The 27,987-nt window shown below is 38.7% G+C and overlaps 2 protein-coding genes and 1 non-coding gene across 6 annotated transcripts; 1 reads left to right on the top strand and 2 right to left on the bottom strand.

The window, feature by feature from the left end:
* Positions 1-6: 6 nt before the first annotated feature.
* LOC139946709 (E3 ubiquitin-protein ligase XIAP-like) lies at positions 7-27,828 on the bottom strand. Of its 3 annotated transcripts, XM_071944361.1 has the most exons (8): positions 27,749-27,828; positions 17,654-17,710; positions 10,803-10,971; positions 6,855-8,698; positions 5,958-6,160; positions 5,131-5,308; positions 4,326-4,706; positions 7-3,844 (listed from the first exon to the last, which is right to left on the bottom strand). In XM_071944361.1, the coding sequence occupies exons 4-8, from the start codon at positions 8,140-8,142 to the stop codon at positions 3,651-3,653; spliced, it is 2,244 nt and encodes a 747-aa protein (XP_071800462.1). In that variant the 5' UTR covers positions 8,143-8,698; positions 10,803-10,971; positions 17,654-17,710; positions 27,749-27,828; the 3' UTR covers positions 7-3,650. The 3 variants fall into 3 exon arrangements, with proteins under 3 accessions (XP_071800462.1, XP_071800461.1, XP_071800463.1); XM_071944360.1 differs by lacking the exons at positions 17,654-17,710; positions 27,749-27,828 and adding an exon at positions 13,588-13,717; XM_071944362.1 differs by lacking the exons at positions 17,654-17,710; positions 27,749-27,828 and adding an exon at positions 13,425-13,502.
* Positions 3,137-3,209, bottom strand: Trnan-guu (transfer RNA asparagine (anticodon GUU)). Its single transcript has one exon. It is a non-coding gene; the product is annotated as a tRNA-Asn (tRNA).
* Positions 13,671-27,432, top strand: LOC139946711 (uncharacterized). Of its 2 annotated transcripts, none has more exons than XM_071944364.1 (9): positions 13,671-13,757; positions 15,107-15,280; positions 16,251-16,509; positions 18,197-18,256; positions 18,489-18,595; positions 19,306-19,499; positions 20,321-20,632; positions 22,816-22,986; positions 23,637-27,432. In XM_071944364.1, exons 1-9 carry the CDS (start codon positions 13,745-13,747, stop codon positions 23,814-23,816), a joined length of 1,470 nt encoding a protein of 489 aa, XP_071800465.1. In that variant the 5' UTR covers positions 13,671-13,744; the 3' UTR covers positions 23,817-27,432. The 2 variants fall into 2 exon arrangements, with proteins under 2 accessions (XP_071800465.1, XP_071800466.1); XM_071944365.1 differs by lacking the exon at positions 13,671-13,757 and adding an exon at positions 13,912-14,028.
* Positions 27,829-27,987: the final 159 nt, after the last annotated feature.

Here is a 27,987-nt window from a genome sequence, read left to right as displayed (position 1 = left end):
AGATAATTTCAATTTTCTAGCAATATTTTATTTTTTTTTCCTGCACGAATACAACTAGTGCAACAAAGTGTAACTTCTTCCTTTTCTTCCAAAGACAAACTATCGAATAATGTTTACAAAACTGCATCATCAATTATGAAAAAAAAAAAAAAAAAAAAAAAAAAAAAGAGAAAGAACCAGTGTCCAGGTCAAAGTATGTGAATTTTGGTTTCCATTCGTTTTAAAGTAATACAACAAAATTTTTCCGATCTAAAACAACACTCATAATATGACCAAAACCCAATTATTTCATTGGTTGGTTCTATTTCGCATTATGTGTCCACAGAAAATTTAAACTCTTAAAGGTAAATAATCCCAAATAATCCTAAAATTTCAAATTAGTTTAAAGAAAAAAATATGAAACATTTAGCTATCTAGCATTAGTTTTGGCTATTATCTTTTTTGCACTTATCTGGACTCCACTACTATAGCAGAGGAATAAGACATAATGTCAACAGCACGAAGGCTAAAGCTTTACTAAGACCTTGCTTCCCAAACCGGGGCCCAATTTCATAGAGCTGCTTAAGCAGACAATCTTGCTTACAAATGTTGTGCTTAGCAAAAACTAGCAGGATCCCAATCAGAAATGGTGAATATGACACAGTATTTTGGCTGGTAACCTTATTCCGGTAAGCATAATTTGGTTGTGCTTAGCTCCTTCTTGTGCTTAAGCAACTCAATATGAATTACATAGTGCTGCTAAAGCACACAAATACATGTATAAGCTAAGCCAAACAGAATTATGCTTACCAGAGTAAGGTAACCAGCCAATTAAAATACCATGTCACTTGTAGAATTTGTGACCGGTATCCTACTAATTTCTGAGCAATATTTTCTTGTAAGCATCTCTAGGAAATTGGGCCCTAGGCTTGGGCATTTAGCTCCGACTTGGGCTCTGCATCGATTTGTACAATTTGTCATTCATCCAATGAAGCCCGGAGCCGGAGGCCTTAGTAACTAAGAAGCGGTTTGGAAAAATAATGTCCCGAGGTATACAATATTTAAAACCCTACTCATCTAATAAGCACCACTACTCCCTAAAGGAACCATACAACCTCCACAAGAGTTGATGTAGGATCCCTACTCTGCCCCAATTTCTCTCAACTCAACCAAAGAGGAATGAATGCAGGTTCAATCCCTCCAAATTCACTTAAGTCACCCTAACTGCCTGCAGTGGGTGAATGTTTCAACAATTCACCATTCAAAACCTTTGGATGGTTGAGAAGAGCGTGTGGTTGAGCATGCAAAATCCCAACTTCACAATGCCACCTAACTAATTAATTATGAAGGGCGAAACCCCAGGTTGAGGCGGTGTCACATCAACAACAAACGGGTCTTTGTGCTCCTGTTTGCCCCCAACCCCTTCGTGAAAATGTCTGGTTATGCAACTGGGGTATAACCTAAATAGTATAAGTAAATCTTAGCAATCATAAAATATGTGTGTTTTTTATAATCTAGAATACGTATTTGATGTAACCAATTTAATCCGTGAAGAAGGTTAGCAGCAACAACCCTAAATCAAGCATCTTTTAATCTTTACAAGACGGCACAACATTTCAGATTTGTGAAACTCGTACAAACAAAGTGTATGAAGCTCTTTATACATGATGATATACTATTAATAGTATTTAGTTAAGAGTTAATTCAGTCTAATCCACCAATTTCACCAGAACAAATAATTTTGAAAACTGACTATTGTGCTTAAAAAACCCTATGGTGCACAAGCCGGTCGCCAACGACCACCAAAACATGTCAAATCGGTCATAACTTAAAAACTACAACCCCCATAAACATGTACCCCCTCATTCGGATGTTTGGAGCGATTGTTGAACTTTCGTTTGGTGTGTATTCAACAGAGGGTGCTATTGAGATATTTTGAGAAAAACACGTTTGAACATGCCCTTTTTTGTTTTGTTTTGAACATGTCCATACCTGACAAGCTTTGCTTTTTATGGGCCCCCTCCAACTCCATCACCTTGTGCTCCGTATGTTTTCCGTAATTTATATTTTGCCTTTGCTTGTAAATGTAGTATTATACTATTACTTCATGTATTATCATTATTCCATTTGCTTGTAAAACATAGTTCTTTATTCACTGCTAATTGTTTTGTTTATTTATCTGGATTTGGAAATAAAGTGAATTGAATTGAATTGAATTGAATTAAATTAATCTGTGCACCAAATTGTTAAGAGAGCATTGATTAGAATTTATACATGAGTTTGTGTAGCTTTATTTTAACATCGGCTCTTCAAAACGTGTTGTCAAAGCCAATATGCCAGAGGATAAAAAGAACTTTCACCCACTTTACAAACTCTTTGAATACAATAGCATGTTATTTCTCTATATTTTCTAGTGTATTGAGTATATAACTCTAAGCTTATATAATAGATGTTAAATTTGCATCGGGGATAAAGAATATTAATTTTGGTTTTTACCCATACATCGATGTGTTAGCACTGTATACTCAGTACTGCCTCTAGCTACCGGGCAATCTCGGTAGTTCTAGTTGGTAAGACACTGCTCCAGTGCTAACGAACATCGGTGTATGGGTAAAAACAAAAATTAAAACTCTAAGCTTGTTACTTTTCTGGCCAGGTTTTGAGTGGAGCCATTTTTTCTTTACTTTAGTTTTTGTGTTTTACATTTAAATATGTTTATACACCTGACCTGTTATTTTTGTCTGCAGTGAATCTTTGCAAATATTATAGCTTTTTAAAATTGTAAAGTGCCTCGAGGGGTCTGTGATTCACAATGCACTATATCAATGCTATTTTATTCCTACTAGTACTACAACAGTCAAATACATGTGGGGGTATAAGTGTAACTTTATTATACATGTACATGTACATGTCAATTATATGGCATGTTTGTATTTTCACAAAGCGAGCCTCATGTCTTTAGCTGATTTTTTGTTTGTTATTCTGATAGAAACAGGACGTCGACTGGGCCTTTTCATGAAGAGCCACAAGCACCCGAAATGCATTGTTAAAAATTGCAACAGAAAAATGTAGGGAAAAAACTTTTTTTTAAGGTTTCACAAAAAGCCAATTATGACAGATTGCTACTTATTACTATGCATTTGAACAAAGAAAAAATTGACTGGAGCAGGAATTGAACCAACGACCTCCGGATTAACGCACCGGCGCTCTACCAACTGAGCTATCCAGCCCTATGTTGTGCGGTCCCCTTCCTCTGTTCAAACCCAAACTATTTAAAAGGTTGTTACCAAGTCACTTTCCTCTGTTTGATACTTGATAATTACTATGGCAGTCTTGAAATATATTCGCTAATTAGCAAATACATTTCAAGGTGTAGTAAGTCAATGGAGAGCTTAAACAAATACAGATTCATATGAGAGGGCTTAATATACCCCTGCAGTAAGGATTCTGTATATTATCTTTAAACTGCAAATTTTTGCAAAATTTGCAGTTTTAAGCGAAGCACATGGCAAAATGTAAATCTCAATCAAGCAAATGGACATATGTGGCTCTTCGTGAAAACAGTGACTAATTATTATCCAGTTAAAACAAGACCCGCATTGTCGGGTGTGTGCTCGCAGCGAGTATGAACTGGCCCTAAAGGTTTATGTAACTGCCAAGGCAGCCACACCTTACGACTTATAAACCCTTATAACTTCTCTGATTGGCGTCCGGCATATTGGGCAATCATTGAGTAATTTTGTGCAAGAGCTGCACAAAACAAAGTGATTGCAGGGCATCAGTATCATGTTGGCATCTTCATCCATACATACTTTGCACAACTTCTCATCCCGAAGTCTCTCAATTTCTTCTTCGATGTGTGTAGCTGTGAAGGAAAAAAAAAACAGGAAAAAAGAAACACATTAATAATAATAATAGAAAGATATTTATAAAGCACCAAATTTCCATAATAGTTCATTTTTTTGTCAATGTCACAATTTTTTTTACAAGAGCAACACAAAGACATGAAAACCATTAGAACCCTTTCAATTTAACTGCAAACAATAAACCTTAAATTTTACAGGATTGGAAAGGCCAAAACACTTTGTTTTGATCTAGTCTGAAAACTCTTGTACTCCTAACCAAGTGAGTTTTTATTGCCATTAAAGGGACACGTTGCCTATCATTGGGCGAGTTGGTCTATGAAAACAGTTTAAAACCGTTTATTATAAAATGAGTATGGTTAGAAATATTTCATAACAAATGGTTTTAAACTCTTTTTATAGACCAACGCAACCGATCCAATGCAGCGTGTTCCTTTAATTTTAAGAGTGATTACCAAAAAAAGGTTGCACACAAGCACTTACGAGACATTTGACGTTCCAAGACTCTATTCGTCCTGCCTCTATTCTCAGGTGAGGCCCCCGTTGGACCTGCTCCAATCTGAATTTCTTCCATCTGTTCCGAGAGTCGTTCAAGCTCTTCCTCCCTGTGGCCGCTCTGCCTTTTCTTCTCTGGCATCTCACTCATGAATTTCTCGGCGGTTCCTCCGGCTGGTTCCTCATCGTCCGAAGATGGTAACGTCATTCCGCTTTCTTCCGCCTGCCAAACGGCTTCCAGCAAGTCATTTGTCGTATCGAATTCTACCCCGAGTGTCTGCAGTCTGTGCCTCACGACTTTCTTTACAAAGTGAGGGTCGTAGCCCATTTCAAGAACACGAGTCGTTACTCGGCCACTCATTGCTGTATCTATTAGTTCATGTGAATGAAACACAAAAAGCAAATTAGATCTCATGGCACATAGATATTGTGGTTGTACCTTTCTGGTAATAAAACCAAGGAAGCCTTAAACGTGAACCAGACTTCTGAAGTTAACTGAGATGGGAAAAGTGGATGTAGGATGAAGGTCCCAATAGATTCTGCAAGTCTTGCACGAGTCGTAAATGAGAGCAATGCCCCAACGAAGACTATACTTATAAAACATTGGTATAACAAACAAAAATATATAAAAAATCTAATTATTCAAAATTCTTAAATATTGTATCCTCACATTTAAAAAAAAAAGATATCCAATGTAAATTTGGATATAAACAATTTGGTACTATGAAACTTGGCCCTGAGTTTATTACTCGAGGCGATCTTATTTTATCCCATAAGCAAACCAAATGCTTACCAAGAGGTGACTGTTTCTTGATGCTCGGCTTGTTGACCCTCGGTTGCTTGAAACGTACCCCTGCTTCCTCCTCCGGTTCCTGGTGTGCAGAGGCAGATGAAGAAAAGTGACGGGCCGCTGCCGCTGTTGGAGGGGCTGGTGTCTTGGGTTTGGGCGTCGATCTAGCCTCCTGTCTCTCCTACATGATGAGAAGATAATCAAGTGGAACTTAAAGGCACTGCCGTCGATTTTCACCAAACTCTTTGTAACTTAGGATTAATCATAGGACTTACAATAGGACGAGTTAGGTTCTGTATTCATAGAACTTAGGATGCATTGAACCCATCCTACACTGTAAGTAGCTCGTCCTCACTCGAGATAGGATTACTCCCAGAGTTTCGTGAAAGCCACCCCTAGACAAGTTCGGTATTTGTCAAAGACCAAATTTTCACTTGGCGTATCCCAACATAATTGCATAAAATAACAAACCTGTGAACATTTGGGTTCTAATGGTCAACGCAGTTGCAAGGAAATGATGACCAAAATAAACACCCTCCTTGCACAAATTTGTGTGCGTTCAGATGCCTAAGAAAGACTTCAGGCTTGAAGTCTTTCTCAGTTTCTAATACTTGAGTGAGAAATCTTCTCTTTTTTAAAAACTACGTTACTTCAGAGGGAGTCATTTCTCACAATGTTTCATACTAGAAACAGTGCAGATTCTTAGCTTACGGTAAGCAGGGCCAAAATTGTTTGCCCTGAACACACCAAAAAATGTTTCTGAAGGAAGGCACAATGGAAGTGTGCTGTCATTTTCAGCACCCTGCAAGGTTTTACACTTTATGACTTACCTTATTTGCAAGCGTCCTTTGAACAAGAGCAAAATCCACAGGAAAGTTGCGTACGACATAGGTGACGAATGTTTGCCCCCTCTGCTGCACCAACCAGGCACACGCTGGAAACCACTTGGCGTGTTCTGTCCATGGTTCGTCTGTTGACTCCCAGTTCTTCAGGCCACCACCGCAGTAAAAACACTTGGTGCTGTCGCCCTCACCTGTTGTTAAGATTGCAAAATGTAAAGTGGTGTTACATATGCACTTGAACGATGTCGCTGCACAATGTGTGATTATACTTCCAGCAACAAATTGAAGAAATTAACAAAAAGCAAAAATGTAACTTTCTTTGGCATTGTGTCAGCTTAGATAGCACGCTTGTATTTGACTGTTTAAAATAGTCAAAAATATAATTTGAGTCAGAAAAACTTTAAGCCAATCAGGAACGTTGCAAGGACTTCATAAGTTTAGAGCGATACACTTGGGACTTTGGACTCATTTTCAATGATGAATCTTATAAGGAGCGTCTCAAAAGTCGGAAACAGTCTAGGCGCAAAAGATTGTTCCCATGGGATTGCACATTTTAATACAATTTTTTTGTACACATTGTGTCATCAATTGTACTTGTACAACCCTTAATACATTTTATCAGAAGAGGGCATCACTAAAGAAATACCAAAAAAAAGAACCACACAAATCAGCAGGATCTGTGTTTTTTTTCTTGGTAAGAAACACTTATGTGTTTACTTTGGAGAAAAAAAATGGGAAAAAAAAGCTGGGCATTTCAGGTTCAAAACGCAAAGAAAAAAGCGGGCTCTGAAAGAGTTGATTATTATTTGTATTCATTTGAGTATCATTGCGCAATATAAACGTCTGTTAATACGAAATCAGTCTGACGGCAAGGTGTGTATTTACCTGTGTAGAAGAAGCCAGCTCTGGCGAGATTATGCGGTGTGATTCCTATGACTCCTGGCCAACCCACGTCAAATGTCGACAGCCTTTTGTTCTCTCCAGTGTACAGGGGGAACTTGGGCTGTGGAACTACAGGCTCCTTAGCAGAGGCTCCTTCAACCCACTTGCTCCTCACCTTGGCCGTCTGAGGAAGGGCTGGTTCCATGTGCTTAGCAAATCTCTGCAATGCAGGCTCAAATTCTGATGGGAATCGATAGTTCATGGATTCTGCTTGGATTCTCTGCAAATCCGAGATGGGTTCGTTTTTCACATCAAACCCCAACACAAACGGGCAGCTTGGGTAATGCTTCTCGTGCTCTTTTTGAGCATCGTCTCCTTGTTCCCATCGGTTGATCTTCCCGAAGCAGGCAAAACATTGGACGACATCTTCCTTCTCCAAAGAGTAGAAGCCAGCCTTTGCCAGGTCCCTCGGGACCACGGGGCTGTCTCTTGGCCAGTTTTGAAAAGACAGAAGACGCTTGTACTCACTTCGGAAAGTCAGCTTTGTTTCATGTTCTGCCGAGTCCATTGTCGGTTGTCGTGTCGGCTTTCCTTGGTGTGTTTTCTTATTCTCCTCAAAGCCATCGGCCTTGGATGGCTTCCCAGATGCTTTCTTCCCTGTTTGATTCTTCTTGGTTTCACTCTGGCCGGCGTTAAAGAGCCCAGCTGCTTTTTCCTGTGACCGCTGTTCTGTTGTACCCGACAGTGGATTTGACGCATCAATAGGAACATTCTTGTAGTGTATATCACGGACGAAAGGGCATTTAGGGAAGTGCTTCTTGTGCTCTCCAAACGCAGAGTCGCCATACTCCCACTCCCTGATCTGCCCCCGGCAAGCAAAACACTCGACCTTGTCCTCCGAACCCTTATAGAAGAATCCAGCGCGTGCAAGTGCTCCAGCAGACACAGGGGCGCTGTGCGGCCATGTTTTGAAGGTTGCCCTTCTCAGTACCTCCTGTTCCATTCCAGGAGGGGTAACATACGTGTTAGAAAGGGGCTTCTTAGCCCCTTTGCTGTCGACCACTACCAATGAGTTGTTGCTTCCACTTATTGATATATTCATAATACCATTATCCTTGTTGATGATGACCTCATTTTCACTCATTTTTAACAGATTCTGAAGGCGACTCGTTGTTTCTTCTTTTCGCACTTGCAGGGACTCTGCTGTTATGTCCTTAAAACACTGAAGCTTCTTCCGTGCATCATTATATACTGAAGAGGCTTTGTCCACTTCGTCATGATATGACAACATATTTACTTTTGTTTTTACAATGATGAATCACAAAAATATTTATAAATGTTTGAATAATACAAGAGCAGGCGTGTAAATTACTTAATGCATGTGCGTTATTTAAATGGCATGTGCTTGCAGTTAATTGGTGTACATTGATGTTCTTAAATCTACAAAGCGAATTCAAATAAAACTTTTTACACTTTGTTTTACAAGTTGTTCAGTGTGTCGATCCACGAAAAACTTCCTAATGGCGAGAGACAGTGAATGTCACTTGAGCATCGGTGTAACACTGGATTGTAAAGCTTAAGGGCTTTCTCAAGCACAGTAGATCTCAACCGTAAAAGGAGGCTAACCAAGAAGAACACGAATTGTTCTGGTAATTTCCGTTGCTTTTCTCTCCATGTTGGAATCTCTTCACTTACTGTTGGAATCTCTCCTCTCACTGTAGGAAACCCTTCACTCAGTGTTTGGGAAATTCTGCTCTTTCCACTTTGCCTATCAGTATTATCAAGCCAGTTTAATATTCTTGTCCACGAACTTCTAACATCATATGTAGATGTAAACGACCTGATATCTGTAAAAAGAAAATTGAAATATTCATTCACTGAGATTTGGATTGTGTTGGGGAGGTTCGTGTTAGTTGTGGGGGTTGGTGAGTGGTGAGTGATGGAGTAAAACCAAGAGGGTGTTGAAAGTTTGGATTGTTTATTGGGATTGGGTAATGGAGAGGCAGTTGGGTGGTATTCGGAGTTACTCGGAGGTTGGATGAGTTTGGTTGTGGGACTCAGAGTAGTACATGGTGCTGGGCGAATAGTTAAACTTTGGTATTCGGTTACCGCTGGCCAACTATCCGAAATTAACCGGAGATTCGAATAGTTTTTTCGCTGCTAGAGGGCGCTAGTAAAAAAAAATGGGCGGATTGATATTGGTTTTAGAGAGTGTCACTCGGTTCATTCATAAAAATAACCGGATCTAATTTAAAGATGGCGATTTGCTAATTCTTTTCATCGTGATTGACTCTACGTGAAGGAAAACTTTCGTAATCTTTGAACATATTACGTCAGAATGTCATTGTTTTAACTCTTCACGGAGGTGAGCATAGTTAAATACTTAATTTATGCTGTTTTATGCTGTCTTAATAGAAGTTTCTTAAGGATTCAGACAAAACATTCCAATCAGTTGTCGCCCGACGTCCGCGGATATTCGGATATTAAAGAACATCCAGTTACTTGGTTGTAATTACAGGACTATCCAGTTTATAAATAGGTATTCGTGCCCATTGCGGATATCCGGTTAAGAAAAAAAAGGCATTCGCGGTTACGGATAGGAAAACCTATTCGCCATTAACCTGATATTCGAATTATTTGCCCAGGCCTAATGGTCAGACATATAGGTGATGGAGTGGCCGTAGGAATCTGGGTTGGTCTTTGAGGTTGGGGTGGTATTGGGCGATGGGGTAGCACTAAGGTGTCTGTGGATTGGCTGTTGGGATTGGGGTTGTATTGGGCGATGGGGTGGCACTAAGGTGTCTGTAGGTTGGCTGTTGAGGTTGGGGTGGTGTTGGGCGATGAAATACATGAATAATACCAATGCATGTTTTGATTACAAGCCCATCCCCCCGCCCCCTCCCGCAAATTTTTTTTTTTTCAAGGATGGTAAAGGCCAATAGATTTGCATACACGCTCCCATTGGCTGCCACGCACTTGACACTGAGTTATTCATCAGTGGGAATTCAGCTATTGCCTTAAATACACAACCACGAAGTGAGTGTGTACCATAGAGCATGCATAGAGCATGTAAGCACAACCAAGCACATTGCTCTATGGTGGTACATACCACAGGTATTATGGCTGCAATTCATAGCTCTATGCTGCAATAACCATCCTATTATGCCTTAATACACAACCACGAAGTGTGTGTGTACCCATGGTGTACCATAGAGCATATGCACTGTATATTGCTCTATGGTGGTACATACCACACGTATTATGGCTGCAATTCATACCTCTATGCTGCAATAACCAGCCTAAAAGTAAAATACACAATGTGTGGCCTACACTACGTACGCGAACGAAAGCCACTCATGTCATAGCAATTCTCTGAACTTTGCAAAAAAAAACACTAGATTTGAATTTCAAACTTTAATAATTCACAGTTGACTGCGGCTGTTTTGGCAGTGCATCAACCTTGGCTCCATCATCAGTGTGGCCTCCATGTTGCCTGCCGTAAGCAAAAATCATAGAGGAAGGGCAAAAATCAACGCTTGCGGAAGCAGGGAATTATGTGCTTACTATTATGTGTATTACGTGTTCTTATGTATTGCAGCCATAGTTAATACGTTACCACCATAGAGCAATATACAGTGCATACATGGTGCACACACACTTGGTGGTTGTGTACTAAGGCAATAGCTGAATTCCCACTGATGAATAATTCAGCATCAAGTGCGTGGCAGCCAATGGGAGCGCGTATGCAAATCTATTGGCCTTTACCATCCTTGAAAAAAAAAAATTCGCTCCCCCCCCCCCCCATGAATGAAAATTATTTGTTACTGTTTGACTGCGTTTCCCTACATCACATTCAAATTCATTGTCACACACTCTTTGGTATAATACTGCACTGTTACAACATGTTTAATCAAGTAAATACAGAACTTAAATTTAAAACCTAATACTTACATGTACACACAACTGTAAATGTACATGTATGTTCCACATTCACAAATAATTTTAAAGCATTAAGATGTGAGCATGAAGGTTCACAATGTGTAGCTTCCTCAACAGAGAGAATTCCCTTTTCCATCACGATAGATAAGAAACACTTGCAGCAGTCGAGGAAGAGAACATTCTGAAAGAAGATAAAAACATTGGATGTTGTTATAAATATGACTACCGTACATTATGTACGTAGGCACACAAATCAAATCAGATCAAGTTAAAATGTCGAATTGCCAGATGACCTGGTATTTGTTGCAAAGATTGGACCATGAGCTAAAAAACGGGCAATTCCAAGCAAACAGAGACATGACACCCAAAAAAAATCAAATTTATGACACAACTTTCTTTCCACATAGAAGTTATAGCTAACATACAAAATCAATTTATTTTAGTTGTTGACAAGGAATGAACCCAGTTTTGCCAAATTCAGCCTGAGCTCCATGTAGGCTTGGCTAAATTAACTGGAAAATGGTATGTGACTGACCATGGTTCTGCCATGTGTACATGTACACAAAAATGTACCTACATAACAGTTCAAGTTAATGACCATTTATAAGTATCCTGTTAAAGAGTTGTGTGGATAACAAACTTATAGTAAAACTTTTGAAAGTTTTTTAGTTTGAGGAAACTTTTGTTTGTGACTAGTGTATTTTGTCTATGTCCTTTTAGTACCGCACCTCCTGACGCTTTTTACAACGCTATCACATCCAGAGCACATAGCCCACAACGTTTCTAATATCACCACTTCAAAGCCTTGGGTGTCAAGTACAAATCACTCAGTCTATAAACTTAGTGGAAAGAATTCTCACGCACCAACATCAAGAAATGACACAGAAAAGTGTAATGCGACTGACCATGGAATTGCCCTAAATGCATTTTCATCAGAGATAACTGTAACAAATCTATTCGTGTTCCAACCAATCTATTTGATTGTTAAAAATAAGTGTAATGAAAGAAAACAAGTGGGCCCTACAACCTACAAGTGTAAGGTACCATATATGCAATGAAAACGCCCTTTTTGTTAAAGGCAGTGGACACTATTGGTAATTGTCAAAGACAAGCCTTCACAGTCGGTGTATCTCAACATATGCATAAAATAACAAACCTGTGAAAATATGAGCTCAATCGGTCATCGAACTTGCCAGATAATAATGAAAGAAAAAAACACCCTTGTCACACGAAGTTGTGTGTTTTTCATGGAAAATTACTTCTTTCTCGAAAACTACGGCACTTCAGAGGGAGCCGTTTCTCACAGTGTTTTATACCATCAACCTCTCCCAATCAAGAAAGATTTTATGATAATAATTATTTTTGGTAATTACCAAAAGTGTCCACTGCCTTTAAGGCTTTCTATACAATACATGGACTATTGTTTGCCTCCAGGCAGGCAGTCAGGCCTTTGAATAATAGTATCGTAGCCAGAAGTATTCACTAGGTCTTACAATTGAATGCAATGTAATTGTACACAACATTTGACCCACACTCATTTCAATAGCTTTTTTTGTGGGCAGAACAAGTATTTAAATTCTTCATTCACTACCTTGTTGTGTTTTGTCTAATTTTTTTCACATTGGTAATAAAGTGAGTTGAATCGTAACCCCTCTGGCTAGGCCATCGGCAGGAGGGTTACGTTATCGCAACTAGTTGAATTTATTACTCTTATTTATATATTTATCAAAAAGCGTATTAATAAACAGTGATACATGTGTACGTGTATATGAATCACCAAGCTGATGTTTAAATTTTGATATTCATAGTCATAATGATCATGAGGGTTACAACAACAAAATTCCAGAGTCCAGATTGTTAGAAAATTATATAAGGCACATCATGGCTTCTTTTAAACTGTATATTTTTGTTCAGAATGTTCAGCAGAATGTTCAGTCACATGATTTGATCATCATAAATTGTGAATTGAAAAAGAGTTTGATGAAACAGTTTCGGTGGGCAAAAATTTGAAACATTTGTGTACCTTGCTTGTAATTGTAGAAATGCCTATAAAATACCAAAACTTGGATAACTTTCCGTATGGCGCCACCACTTTTTCACTCATTTTTACAAAAAGGGATATCTCATTGAGGTAAATTAGATACTATATTATTTCATTTCGAATGAAAAAGTGGTGGCGCCATACGGAAACTTTTCCCAAAACTTTGTTTGTTTACAATACAAGTGCAACTAACCAGTGTGGGACCTTATGTGTTTCTAAGTTTTGGTCAAGGAAGGGGAGGAGAGGAGACTCTTTGCTTGGCAAGTAAAGTCACAAAAATGTTATCTAGTTATACTTTATTTATAGGGACTGTCACTTGTTACATCGCGCACAGAGTCTAGATAGACTAATAATAGAGAGAATTGAATTGCCACGATATTAAAATGATTAAATATTAATAATTTATTAAGGGACGCCTTGAAATTGAACACGGGACGACGACTGGCCACCAGTGACTGACACTCTTCCTACTTCCTAGTACAAGTAACATTATTGGCACTCGTTGGCACTCAACCAAAACTGCACCACAGCCCTAAAATGCATTCTCATGCATACAATAGACAAATAGTACATTCCCATTTTTGGTTATTTACATAACGATTGACGTCAGCACCAATGGCGGTTGGGTACGTACTTCGGCCCCAGCGGCCAGTCTATCCAGGAAAAGCAAGGCGCTGAGGACGAGCGAAGGTCGGTACGTGGGAAACCACACCGTCCCCGCCGCCATCTAGTCCACATCTCTCACAAAAAACTCACCAATCATGATGTATCTGGTCTGTTTTGAGGACCGTGCCACTGTTTCTACGTCTGTAGATGCTGTATTGCCTCTACACCGTTACCCAAAACTGAGTGTTGTTTGAAACGAAACAAAACAAAAAACACCCAGTTACGACGAAATGATTTCGAAATTTTGATGTCGCAACTGGGTAAGTCCCTTTACCAGCTTTCGTTGGTGCCCGCCAACCCCATGCAGGCTTTTGGCGGTGGGGGCGGGCCCCACCGCCAAAAGCCTGCATTATTTTTTTTTCGCAAAGTTTTACGCCAAGTGAGGGCGCGCTTCCTCATTTACACCCTGCCAGATATCAGAGGTACACAACTTCCTTGGCTTGCCTATCTATATAAAGTAAAATTAAAAAGGCTAAGACAAGGAAAACTCGTCGATTTGGTTGAAACATTTAGTTACCTAACACTAAACACGTAAGTATTTTTGTTTTTACCATTTCTGAATTTGATAGTTTACAAAAACACCCATCTCGACTCGATCATGTTCAGCATCACAATCAGTGACAATCACAATCAGGTTGTTAATTTATAATCAACTTTGTTGATAACCAAATCCGGATCACTATCATGTACGACCACTACCAGTTCCGGATCGCTTTGCATACTATTACAAATAATCACGTACGTAATAACCTTCCCCCAGGTAATAACTATGACAAAAGTTACTTTTCACTTTTTGGAAAGATTTCCATATCCAGATCCTGCCATGCCTGCCACCACTTTTTCACTCGGTCAACCTCCATGGTCATATACAGGATCCATTCTATTTTAGTATTCATACTTCAGCCACAAATTTTGACTTCGTTTGTTGTTTGATTGATAGGAATCCGGAACATTAAATTTAACTGAAAACAATTAACATAAAAAAATAAAGGGGAAATTTGTCGAGTATGATTCTTTTTCTAATATTATTTATAGTGAGCCTTATAAACAGCATTTATAAGGCGCATTATGAATAAAAGATTCCTCTATGCGCCTAATAATTAATGTTTTATTGTCACTTGTAAAAAATGTGTTTTAAACATCATTCCTAACATAACTAGCTTACATAAATCTATAATTATAATAAAGGCAAGCGGTCGTTTTCACCTAACTTAAGATTATTCTTAGGGCCTACAATGTAGGCTACATGTACTAGTAGGGCGGGTCCCAACCCTGCACTGTAGCATGCAAACCAAGTTAGGAGGAGTTACTCGTCCCACTCCAGATAGGATCAATCCTAGCGTTTCGGTCACACAGATAATGAGAATGCTTACAATTCACACCCTCGATTATATCGATTGGTTGAATGAGTGAGCGTGGGCCTTTTCTGCGTGGAGCATTTCAACCATTAGAATGCGCTCTCTTTGCATCGTGATCGTTATTGTTTTCGTTAACGTTGCAGTGTGACTTGGCCTTTAATGTATTCGCAAGTTTACTGTTTCATATAGGCAATTCTCATCTTTTTTCACATAGAAAGCTTCTTACACCACAAATGTATTGTTTTTCGCAGAGCCAGACAGAGATATCATGTTTGAAGGAGACTTCATTAACTGCACGTTGGTGGACCCAGAGACCATCATATGCAATGGCACAACATTCAAAGAGCCAGAGGCCCCACTCACTATTCACGACCAATTGTTCTGGATCTACATCGGAACATATTGTGCTCTGGTTCTATTTGCTGGTAAATATTTTGTGCCAACTTGAAAAAAAACACGCGCAATTTCTTTATAGAATAATACTGATAAAATTGAAGAATGTTGGTCAACATCGCGCAAAAATGACCCATTGGAAGTTTGGAGTAGTGCATCACAATGAATTTGTAGCTGTTAGAATGTTTTCAGCACCACACAATTTTTAAATTGTTTAACGGCTTTTACTTTGGCATAGTCACCACCCGCCTAATCGGAGTCCGCAGCCCAAAGAGTACACATTCAAAACTCTTTTATCAGGTAAATGTAGTAAACACAAGGAAAAGTGACTCATCGGGGGTAAGAGCGAGGTTTGAACCTGCCACCTCCGGATTAAAGTATTGGTGCTCTACAAACTGAGCTACATGTACAATCAGTGTTGGCAGTCGCCCTATTCTTTCTTGTCCCCTGTCTCCCATATCAATCATGACTACTGATTTTCATTATGAGTTAAATACAGTGGACACTATTGGTAATTGTCAAAGACCAGTCTTCTCACTTGATGTATCTCAACATATGCAAAATAACAAACCTGTGAAGATTTGAGCTTGATTGGTCGTCGGAGTTGCGAGATAACTATAAAAGAAAAAAACACCCTTGTCACACAAATTTGTGTGCGTTTAGATGCTTGATTTCGATACCTCAAATTCTAAACTTGAGGTCTCGAAATCAAATTCGTGGAAAATTACTTATTTTTCGAAAACTATGTCACTTCAGAGGGAGCCGTTTCTCACAATGTTTTATACTATCAACCTCTACCCATTACTCGTTACCAAGTGAGGTTTTATGCTGATCATTATTTTGAGTAATAAGTGTCCACTGCCTTTAATAAAATAAGGGCCTTGTCTGTTAACATTCTAGCCTTAGTTTGGGTTACATCAATTGGAACCGGAGAAAAAACAGATGCTTCCCCATGATGAAGTTTCATACTACTCTTATAACCATTGTTCTTTTTCCCTCAAGGGCTGATGTCTGGTCTGACCATGGGTCTCCTGTCCTTAGACATCCTGAGTCTACGCGTCCTGGCCGAGGGCGGTAAACCACAGGAGCAAAAGTACGCCAAGCGCATCACGCCGATCGTGTCCCGACACCACCTGTTGCTGGTCACGCTGCTACTTGCCAACGCAGCGGCCGTGGAATCTATGCCCATCTTTTTGGATCGGGTGACTGACCCTATCATTGCCATTAGTGTTTCTGTCACTGCTGTGCTGCTTTTTGGGGAGTGAGTATTAAAACTGAATGGTAGACACAATGGTACATTGTTTTAAGCCAGTGGTGTGTTGGGGTCGAGTGGTCAAGAACACTGGACTCAAGCTCTGGTGTTCTGAACAGCAGAGTGTGGGTTTGAGTCCTGGTCTTGAAACGTGTTCTTAAAGGCAGTGGACACTATTGGTAATTACTCAAAATAATTATCAGCATAAAACCTCATTTGGTAACGAGTAATGGGGAGAGGTTGATAGTATACAACATTTTGAGAAACAGCTCCCTCTGAAATTACGTAGTTTTCAAGAAAGAAGTAATTTTCCACGAATTTGATTTCGAGACCTCAAGTTTAGAATTTGAGGTCTCGAAATCAAGCATCTGAAAGCACACAACTCCGTGCGACAAGGGTGTTTTTTTCTTTCATAGTTATCTCGCAACTCCAACAACCAATCGTGCTCAAATTTTCACAGGTTTGTTATTTAATGCATATGTTGAGATACATCAAGTGAGAAGGCTGGTCTTTGACAATTACCAATAGTGTCCACTGTCTTTAAGCAAGACACTTAACCACTTATGTAAAGCCACATATAGCCTACATGTAAATGTATGTGTTGTCTAATGCATGCAAAACAATCCAGTTACAATATAGAAGGGTTTGCGGTAACACCATGTAATGATAATCTCTTAATGAGTTGGGGTGGTTCTGAAAAGAACCCAGTTACACTTTATCATTTTAAAAGAAAACGGGTTCACCCTGGTGTGTTTCTGGCGTGGTTGGCAATTCCATGCACACAACCAACCCTGACCGGGTGACCCCTAAGAACGGGTGTTGGTGCAGTATCCACCAAGACAAGGCGTGACAAGGATCTACTCCGAGGCTCAAGAGCCCAACAGCCTCTCTTGGCCCTGGTCTTGGACATGATCTTGGTCTTGGACTTTGTGCTTCCATATTCTTACATAAAAAGATTTTCCAAGGAAAGCGCCCTTTGCAAAATGCAATGGCCTTGCCCAAACATAGTAAATGTAGAATGTCTTTGCCCAAAATATTTTAAGTAAAAATCTGGGCTAACATTGTTTAAACTATTAACTTGTTTTTCTACAAAAAATGCAAACAAAATATTTGGGTTGTAATGTTGACAAAATGAGAAATTGTTTCAAATTACCTTTGATATGCATTTGCTTTGTTTTGTAGGAAATCTTCAAAAGTTTAAATCTTTAACCTGTAAAAAAAAAATAAAAAAAATATGCCAATTAAGTAGATTGTATTTAACTTGCATTGTGCAATGCATGTTACAAGGGGGTGTGGTTGTCTTTTGGTTGAGGGGGGAGGATCTTAGTAAAATTAGAAAATCTAACAACAGGTTTGTTAATAATGCAGGGTTGATTTATTGGTTAGACGTGTTTTGAAGCCGTGTTTGGATTAATATTTTAATCGAGACCATAGGTAATAATTCCAATGGGTAAATCTTACCAGTGCCCACATTTGGGTACATGTATCTGATGTAGGTAATAAACTAACCAAGACCATAGAGAACCAAATCGACTGACTTAATATAAACACACGAGGGCAACGTTGTGCCAACTGAGTTGTAAAATTTGTGATTTTCAAGGCTGCCCATACAAAAAGGTTGTCAGAAAACAAAATGAAAGACCTATCTAATGTACAATAATGTTGTTCATTATTTCATTTTTTCCTTCTTATACAGAGTGTTCCCTCAGGCAATTTGCACCCGCTATGGACTCGCAATTGGTGCCACGTTATCACCGTAAGTCCTAAGGTTTTCCCTATCTGGGAGCTCCATTAAAGAACTAGGCTAGAATAACACATCCCTTTTCATCTGACAACTAACACCTGTTATCTCCATGTAATTCCTTTCCAAGCAGTGGACTTAACTGGATCATGCACAAACCATAGGGGCTGCTGACTGCCTGTGTAAATAATACACATTATACTGTACTCTGTCTAAGTGTTTTACTGTTTGTGTATATTATAAATAGATTGGTGATCCTGCTGATGGTTCTTTTCTTCCCAGTGGCTTGGCCAATCTCCAAAGTCTTAGATTGTCTCCTCGGAAAAGAAAGTGGAACGTTCTTCAGAAGAGCAGGTGAGCTTCATTGTTCATAAGGAACGAAAAACAAAATTATTTTATTTTGTTTAATTAAATTTAAAGCAACCTTATCAAACCTAGTCTGAAAGTAAAGTTTTTTAACCCTCCCACTGTCTGACCATTTAAGTTACTGCTGTTTTGAAGGAAACACATCCACACAGTACACAGTCAACCCTCCTACTGTCTGACCATTCAATACATGAATCATCTACTGTAGTTTCAAATGATGACTAAACTATTCCATCCTTCAACAAAAAGTTGGGAAGGGAATGCATTCTGCCCCACCAGCCAGGCTCCCATTGGAGCAACATGCCCTTGTTGGCAGTTGATTTGGGTCCACAGCCCAAATCAGTTATAAGTGTAGTCCTCGCCTTAAAGTGGCTGTCGGGCCTTGTGACGTTAGGTAATCTCTCACAAACAAATAAAAACAATAACAAAGCTATTGATGTCTTTACAACCACAACGCAGACAGCTTAGATCATCCACATCTTCCCATCAGTTTATCGTGACCAGAACCCATGCTGTGTCACTTGCAGACCGCTCACTCTCCTGTTTTGGACCAAAGGAATGGAACACTCTCCCTAACCACTTCAAGGATGCTTGCTAACACTAATCATGTTTTCAAGAAACTCCTCAAATGTTTCCTATTCAAACAAGTGTATCAAGATGTAAATTCCTTCTGATTGATTGATTGATTGGATTTACAGAGCTTGGAGCTTTAGTAAGTATACACCAAGAGAAACAAGACCAAAACGAAGAACCATTGACATTGGACGAAGTACTGATTATACAGGGCGCCCTCAGCATGCGCAACAAGGTTGTTGAGGATGCGCATATGCCACTGGAGAGCGTTTTCATGTTGGACATCAAAAGCAAGATGGATGCCGACTGTATACAAAGAGTAAGTAAGAGGATAGCAGTCCTCGGAGTCACCCAGTTCACCCGTGGTGCCCTGTGCTTTTGTTGTGGTGCCCTTTGCAAAGTCAAATAAAAGTAGACATTATTTCCTTAACGAAGTGCCCCTTTACCAGAGAGAATTTGCTGTGCCCCTTTTAGACCAAATTCAAGGCCTATGTAAGTATACAAATGTTAACTGCTTTGAGTGTTTTTCGTTAAAACTTCAACTCTCAAGGTGACGTTCACAGTGTTCAATTTACCTGATAGACGAATGGGAAAATAAACGGCTCCAGGGGTGGATTTCAAAAAGAATTTGGACTAATCTTACCTCGAGTTAGGACGAGTTACTCTTTCTAAGTTAGGACTAGCCTTACATTTTTATTATCTCTAGGACTAGTCCTTAGTTATAACTATCGACCCCTGGGATTCACCAACTAATAATAATAATAATAACCCGTTTTTATATAGCGCTTTTCACATCTGTCTCGAAGCGCTTCCGACATTATTTACCCCTGGTCACTGGCCCTTAAATCATTTCTTAAACCATCACAGCTCCATGGGGAGTATACAGCCTGTGCGCAATATATGCACTACTCGGCTAAACCAATCACAAGAACCATCTCTGCCCTCACAGGTACCCATTTACCCTTGGGTGGAGAGAAGCAATTATAGTTAATTGTCTTGCTCAGGGACACAAGTGTCACGACCGTGATGAGAACCCGCACTCTGCTGAACAGAAGTATGGGAGCTTGAGTTCGGTGCTCTTATCCACTCGGCGACGACACCCCACTAAGACTAAGACTAACAAACTTGATTTCCTCGCAGGTTTTAGTGAAAGGTCCGTACTCCCGCTTACCGGTTTACGACGGCGAGAGAGACAACATTGTCGGTATCCTACTAGTCAAGACGCTACTCCAGCTGGACCCAAACATCACGCTCACCGTGGAGGAGATCTTCAAGAAGCATGGCCGTAGCCTTCCTGCTGTGCCCAGCCGTATGCCCCTCTACGATCTACTCAATGAGATGCAGACTGGCAAGTGTCACATGGCCGCGGTGTCCTCGTCAATGATGGACCCCTCGGGTCAGAGTTCACCAGACGGAGAAGATGTTGACAGTGCTGTGTCGACACAAGGCAGGGCAAGTACAGATATTTCAATCGTCTTGTTGAATCTTCTTTGAATGCTAGTCAGTACTTAATCGGTTAAAATCTCTTGTTCTGCTGAGCTGCTTGTTTGTCACTGTACATTTAGGTACCAATGCTGTCATGAAATATAAACAGTCAATATAATCCAACTAGTTTGAAGAATGTTTGATAGATCCACATTATAATCAGCCTTCAATGTAACATCATCTGATGAAAAAACATCTGCAGACCATTGCATCACAGTACAGACAAACCCTGCTGTTGACTGGTTTAATTATTTACTCAATGGCAAAACTGCGGAAGGTAGGAGGGATTTTTAAGCAATGTCAACGGCAATCTGTTGTGTTCTGCCTTCCCTTGGCTGCAAATGTCTTGACAATGAGGAGGCTAGTGAAATTATTGCAGTTCACTCTGAGCTCCGAGGTACTTTCTCATAAAAAAAATACATAAAGATAAAATAGTAAACAAAATGTGACATCACATATTTCTCACGGGGAAAGTCCTGAGTATTGCAAAATAGCTAGACTAAATGCACTTGAATAATGGTGCTATTCATGTCTAAAGAGTCTAAGGTATTGATAAGGATAAAAAAAAACGTCATTGTTCAATTTTACTCTGAAAGCTTACTGATTATAAATTTCATTCTAGAACATTTCATGTGTGAAATAATTTCCTTTTGAAAAAAGTCATATTCAAGAAGTCATACTTCAAGAAAACTGGACCTTTTTTTATTTATTTTTGGTTTTTTTCCTCGGATGTTACAACCAAACTAAAGGACAATGAGTCTAAATGCTGAATTTGTATATGGTGTTTCACTATTCTCTCCCAACTCACAAAATGGATTCAGACCATATTTCAGCAGTCTTTTTATTTCACGTAGAAATGGTTGATCACTAAAAACATGGCAGTGTCTGTGACCATTTTGTCAGCTCTACCAATCGTGTATAAAACCTTTAAGATGTTTCTCATCCATTTGGGAAAATATGTACGGTATATTTTGTTGTATACATCTTCATCTTCAATATAGGATTGAAACAATCAAACTGTTCCAAAAATTAAGGGTATACTTTGCCTTTAAAGGCAAATGGCACTGATTCAAACCGAAAGTACAACCTAAACACCAAACAATATGATAGGGATTTCCCTATGAGCAATTGTTCATGTATGTAATGCTTTCTTAAGGGTAAAGAAACTGAAAGATCCTTTCACAATTTTTTTTATATAATGCTTTTCTGCATTCATTCTACCCAATCTACATAGTACCTATAGGTGCTTCATGTTTTGTTGGTACATGTATTGTGTAATCCGACCCCCCCCCCCCTCCCTTCCCTATTGTGCCTTCATTGTGTTCTGGGTGTCTTAGGAATTCATCCCAGGGTATTGGGTAGGGATGGAGGGGGGGGGGGTACTTCTGTACAATAGGAAATGAATGTGTTAAAGTATGGGATCATGAACATTAGGGGGGGGGGGCAAAGGGGCATCCTACATGTATGTCACATATCAGGCATGGTTTACAATGTATTGTTTTTGTTTGTTGTTTATGTGTATTACATAATGATTGTAAACATAATGCATGTAGGGGGGTTCAAAACACACATTCACACAATTTATTTGTATTGCTCTATGTCTTACTGCATTGTCAGTACACATCAGCAGGAAATATTTCATATTTCAGTGGCTCTTGAGAATCATTGTGTAACTCAGTTTCTGGGCCTATCTGATGAATGGGAAAACCCAATGACTGCAATGGCCCATAAATTACACCCACCCATGCTAAACTAAAAAGGGATTTTTGAAGTCATGCATGAAAAAAATGTTAGTTGTTAGTCTAATATTTGAAAAATAGTATCTCTGTTGCAAACTGCTTACCAACCAAAATGACCTAAATGTATGGTATAATTGCAAGTTTTTTTTACCGTAGCTGAGTCTTTCTCAAAGGCTAAAATGACAACACTACAAACATAAACAGTTATACAGGTGTAACAAAAACAGTCGAGTGGAAATAGATGATAGAGATGAAAGCATATTTGAAAATAATTTTTATTTTGGGCAATTTTGTTTCTTCATTTTTTTTCTTCATCCTAGTACTTTTGAACCTCTTCAACAAGCACTCTATAAATGCCAGGTTATTATTATTAACTGAAAGTTTCCTTTAATACTGATTGTTTCTCTGCAGGGGATAATTGGCATCATCACTCTAGAAGACATCATAGAGGAGCTCCTCCAAGAAGAGATTGTGGATGAGACAGACGAGTTCGTAGATGTTCACCGCCGAGTGCGAGTAGCTCGGGCAAAGTTGGCTCGCCAACTGTCTGTCCATCAAGGCTTAGGACAGATAGAAACAGGGGTAGGTAGATTGTTTCCGTTTGACAGTTTAACTTGTTCTGCTTTTTTGTTGTGCTTAAAGACACTGGACACTATTGGTAATATTGTCAAAGACCAGTCTTCTCACTTGCTGTATCTCAACATAAATGCATAAAACACCAAACCTGTGAAAATTTGAGCTCAATCGGTCATCGAAGTTGTGAGATAATAATGAACGAAAAAACACCCTTGTCACACAAAGTTGTACGGTGCTTTCAGATGCTTGATTTCGAGACCTCAAATTCTAAATCTGAGGTCTCGCAATCAAATTCGTGAAACATTACTTCTTTCTCGCAAACTACTTTATTTAAGAGGTAGCCGTTTCTCACAATGTTTTATACTATCAGCAGCTGCCCATTACTAGTTACCAAATAAGGTTTTAGGCTAATAATATTTTTGAGTAATTACAAATAGTGCCCTTTAACCTGCATACTATTTTATAGTTCAGTCTCTTCCACACATGGTTGTGAATGACAGATGCTTACAAGGCTAGCGCAGAAATTCGGCGCTTGCACTTAAGCGGGGAATCGTGATCGTAAGCGCAGTATTCAGGGGTAAGCAGAGCCATGAAATTGGGTCCTGTTCTCTTTCTGATTAAATTATTGTATACATCTTTCTTTTTTTCCTTTAAAGGTAACTCGCAAAAGATCCCCATCCCAGGAGCCCACAAGAAGCCCACGGGTTAGAAGTGGACCGATATTCACCGTAGGAGAGATTAACAGTCAGCCAGGAAGTCAATATGGGTCTGTCAATTCTAAATCCGAGGTAGATACTAGAACCTCAGACACCTCACCTCTCATTAACTTAGAGTGAGGTATATAGCACCCGAACCCGTCGAAAGACACCAGAGAATATTAAGACACTCATCTAAGACTTAGGAATAGCACTCTAACCCTTTAGAGACATCTGGAAATATTAGAACCTCAAGACACTTTGCCTCTCATCAACTTGCAGTAAGTATAGTACTTCATCAAGTCGAGCGCCATGTGGAAGCTCAAGCCTTAGTACTTGAGGCCCTTGAAAGACACCAGAGGTTGATAAAACACTTGCTGCTTGACCTTGAATCATCTTAGAGTGGGGTATGGCACTCTAACCCCTTAAAGTAATAGAGCATCAGGCACTTTAACTCTCGTCAACTTAGAGTGAGGTATATAGCACTTAAACCCCTTGAAAGACACCAGAGTGACCAGAGGATGATAAAACACTGGCTACTTGACATTGAGTCATCTGAGAGAGAAGTACAGCACTCTAACTCTTTAGAGACATCTCAAAATGAAAGAACATCAGGCGCTTAAACTCTCATCACCTTGGAGTGAGGTTTATATAGCACTCGAACCCCTCAAAAGACGTTGGAGGATGATGATGATGAAACACTTGCCACTTTACCTGACATCACCATAGATTGAGGTCCAGCAATCTATCCCTTTAAAGACTTCTCAGGATGACCGAACATCAGACACTTCGTCACTCATCAACATAATACTGTGCTGTTACAGCAGTTGAATACCTCGTAAGGATGATAGCACATTTTTGCCAATTCTCATCAACTATAAGAGTGAGGTATAGTACTCTAATCCATAAAGAAAAGTAAGAGGGTAATAAAACGTGAGAGACTTTCAACTCTCATCCACTTACATTGAGGTATATCCCCTCGAATTCCTCGGGGACATTAAAACATTTGCCATTACACCTCTCATTAGCTTAGAGTTAGGTATGGCACTCTTATAGTCTTACGCTGTTGAAAGACATGATATACTGGCCTTTCATCAACTTGAAAATTTATAAGTGAAAAACTACACCTCTTTCTCTTTTCTCTTTTTTACCAAGTATGGTAATTAACTTCTGGAGTAAATCACCCAAAATGCCTTGAGTTAACAGTTTGAAGATATTGTAATGTAAATCTCAACAGGCGTAATACAAATTAATGAAATCTTGAGCATATCTACTAGAGAAATACAAAATGATAGACCAATTGTAATGAATTTGTAGTGTTCATATGTTTAGTTTTAAACATAAAAAAGGGTGTTCTACTTTTGAGGTATGTGAGGTTGTCACAAAAGGAGCAATGAACTTTACAACATGGTACACTTTAGAGTAGATACGTGTAAAATTGGTGGCATACCAGTTGGTATGCCTCCTTTTAAAGCCATTGGACCCTTTCGGTACAGAAAGAAGAAAAACAAGTTCACAGATTTACAAACAACTTACAGGGTTTACAGAAGGTAGTGGTGAAAGACTTCTCTTGAAACATTACTCCATGAAATGCTTTAATTTTTGAGAAAACAGTAAAACAATATCAATTCTCGATACCGAGAATTACGGATTTATTTTAAAAACATGTTATGACACGGCGAAACGTGCGGAAACAACCCTGGTGGGTTTTCCCGTTGTTTTCTTCAAATTCACTCATTCACATCAACTGTCCATTACAAGTTTCTTAGTGTTTTATATTTTGGCGATAAATATTAATATGAATATATTTTTGTATAAAAATACCCCATTTGTTGTGAAATTTTGCTAATTCGAAAGTTCTTACCAATAGAAACAAATCATGACCGTTCAGTAACATTGTTAGGGAAGGTGAACGTTTTGCAATCACTCTTAAAAATGGCAACATGGCAATACAAACTTTTGGTTAGAAGCCTATACAGCAGCTTTCGTTAGAAAGCACTTTGCGGAACATTTCAATTCGAAGTGATGTGGTTATGTAGAAAGATGTAAGCCTATAGTGTCTTCAAGATCAAGTACAAGACTGGTGCTGGGTAAGTCTTGCGGGATGGTATGTTTTCAAGTGATAAAATATTGCATGAGATCGCTAAGTAATTATCCTTTTTTTAATCCCTTCTAGGGTAATTAATAACACGTTTTATACTACTTTTGTTGTGCCATTTTCACGTGAATTTCACAATTTAGTTCTCTTGAAATCTAATTAATATTTTATTTTAAAAGACAAATAAACTAAAAACCGCAAACGATGGGTAACATTGTTTTGGCCCTGTACCCAATCAAATATACTTAACGTTAGATTGTCCTGTTTTCACAATCAATGCAAGAGTCCTTTAACTTATATTATTGTGTGTGTTGATTTGTTATGGTAAAACAAATTATCACATGCCGGCTCGTACTTAGTCCTCAATTGAAATAGAAGGAAAAAAATCCAGCAATGTTTTGTATACTTTATACTCATTGCTACGTAACCACTAATATTACAAAGCATATCTAATTATATTTGACATGTATCCTCTTTTTATCAACAATTGGTTTTGTTCTGACTGCAGGAAAGTACAACCACCGGATATTGGTTTTATACACGTTTGGTAATTACTCAAAATATTTATTTAGCATATTAACAACTTCCTCCTGGTAACAAATGGAGAGTGTTGAAAATATAAAACATTGTACGAAACGGCTCCCTCTGAAGTAAAGGTTTAGGCCTATATATAATAGTTTGAGAAAGGTATTTTTTCACTAGAATAATTATTTGGATCTGAGAAGAACTTCAGACCTGAGGCTATTCTCCGGCATCTGCTGATGAAAACACACAATTATATGCATCAATGGTCGTTTTTTTTTTTTTTCTTTTTTCATTGCTTTCTTGCAACTTTGATGACCAATTGAGCCAGATTTGTCGCAGATTTGTTTGTTATGCAAATGGTGGGAATACACCAATATTGAGAATATACTGGTAATGACAATTACAAAACGTGTCCAGTGCCTTTGACCATAAATAGTTCACATATGACGTCACCACTGTAAGTCGGCCATCTTTGTTTTTCAACAAACAACTGTGCATCCGCAAATACCGCAAGTACCGCGTGTTGCACGCGTGAAAATTAAGCAAAGCATGATTAGTCGGTGATTGGTCAGTGAACTATTTGTACAACTTTATTATGTCATGATTCTGAGAAAATTTGTTGAGTCACCCGGTTTGTATAATCTTGAATAGAGAAGGAATAATTGAACAAACAATATAATTTTGTTCAGTGAACTATTATTTTGGTAGAATTGTGTTATGCCATGATTGAGAATTTTTTTTTTCTTCGTGTAGGCCCCTCATGAATGTACTAAAATACAATGACGTGTAGTCTTGTATAATCTTCGATAGAGAAAGAATAATTCAACAAACGATATAATTTTGTTCAATGAACTGTGTTTTTGTAAAACTTGATGTGCCATGATTTTGAGAAAATTTGTCGTGTAATGGTCTGAAACACAATGACATTTAATCTCCCGGTTTGTATAATCTTGAGAAAGGTAAATCGAACAAACACTATTTATTTTGTTGTTGGAATGTATAAAATAAATCATTTTTGTGAAATTGTTAATAAACACTATTAAACCTTACTATTGTCTCAAGTTCACGGTACTAATAAAATTAACAGAAATGTATAATGATACTAATGAATAAAAGAAAAATGAAATATAAAAGGCATGATATGGTTTACTCCTTTGTTAAGTTATTTATGTGTCCTCATTAACCACCTGCGACCTTGTTTGTTTCTGGAGCAACCACTTCCATCCGTGTATTCTTTTATGGTTTTCAGTCGGCAATAGCAAATTATTTTGTAAAAAAGCCAAGTGTGGTTGCCAAGTTTATTAATTTGTTTCGTCACAATTGCAAGGTTGAATTTCTGATTGGAAATTATATACAACAGACAATCGCTGGTGCTAACCAACATGGATTGCGTGAATTTTAGCACTCTATAGAAAGGGTCTCTGACAATAATAACAAAAAGGTCACTTACCGTTGAATAGTTGGAGTTGATATTGGTTCCGCAATGGTATTCCCAATGGTTGTGTATTGATGAAATCTACTTCTTCCAGCTCGCCGTGATGTGCTGCCAACATAAACGTGTTCCTAAATTATTTTGAATAAGAGTATAAGTGTATAAACTATGTGAATTGTAACTATGGGCTGTACCATGAGCCAGTTCACTTCAGCAATAATATTTGTTTTGTTCAACTTATTTTAAACCCAATTTAT

Source organism: Asterias amurensis, chromosome 14 (genome assembly GCF_032118995.1).
Source record: "Asterias amurensis chromosome 14, ASM3211899v1".
NCBI classification, from domain to species: Eukaryota; Metazoa; Echinodermata; class Asteroidea; order Forcipulatida; family Asteriidae; genus Asterias; species Asterias amurensis.
The sequence above is the reverse complement of the archived record's forward strand: the minus strand, read 5'-3'. Positions and strand labels throughout refer to the sequence as shown.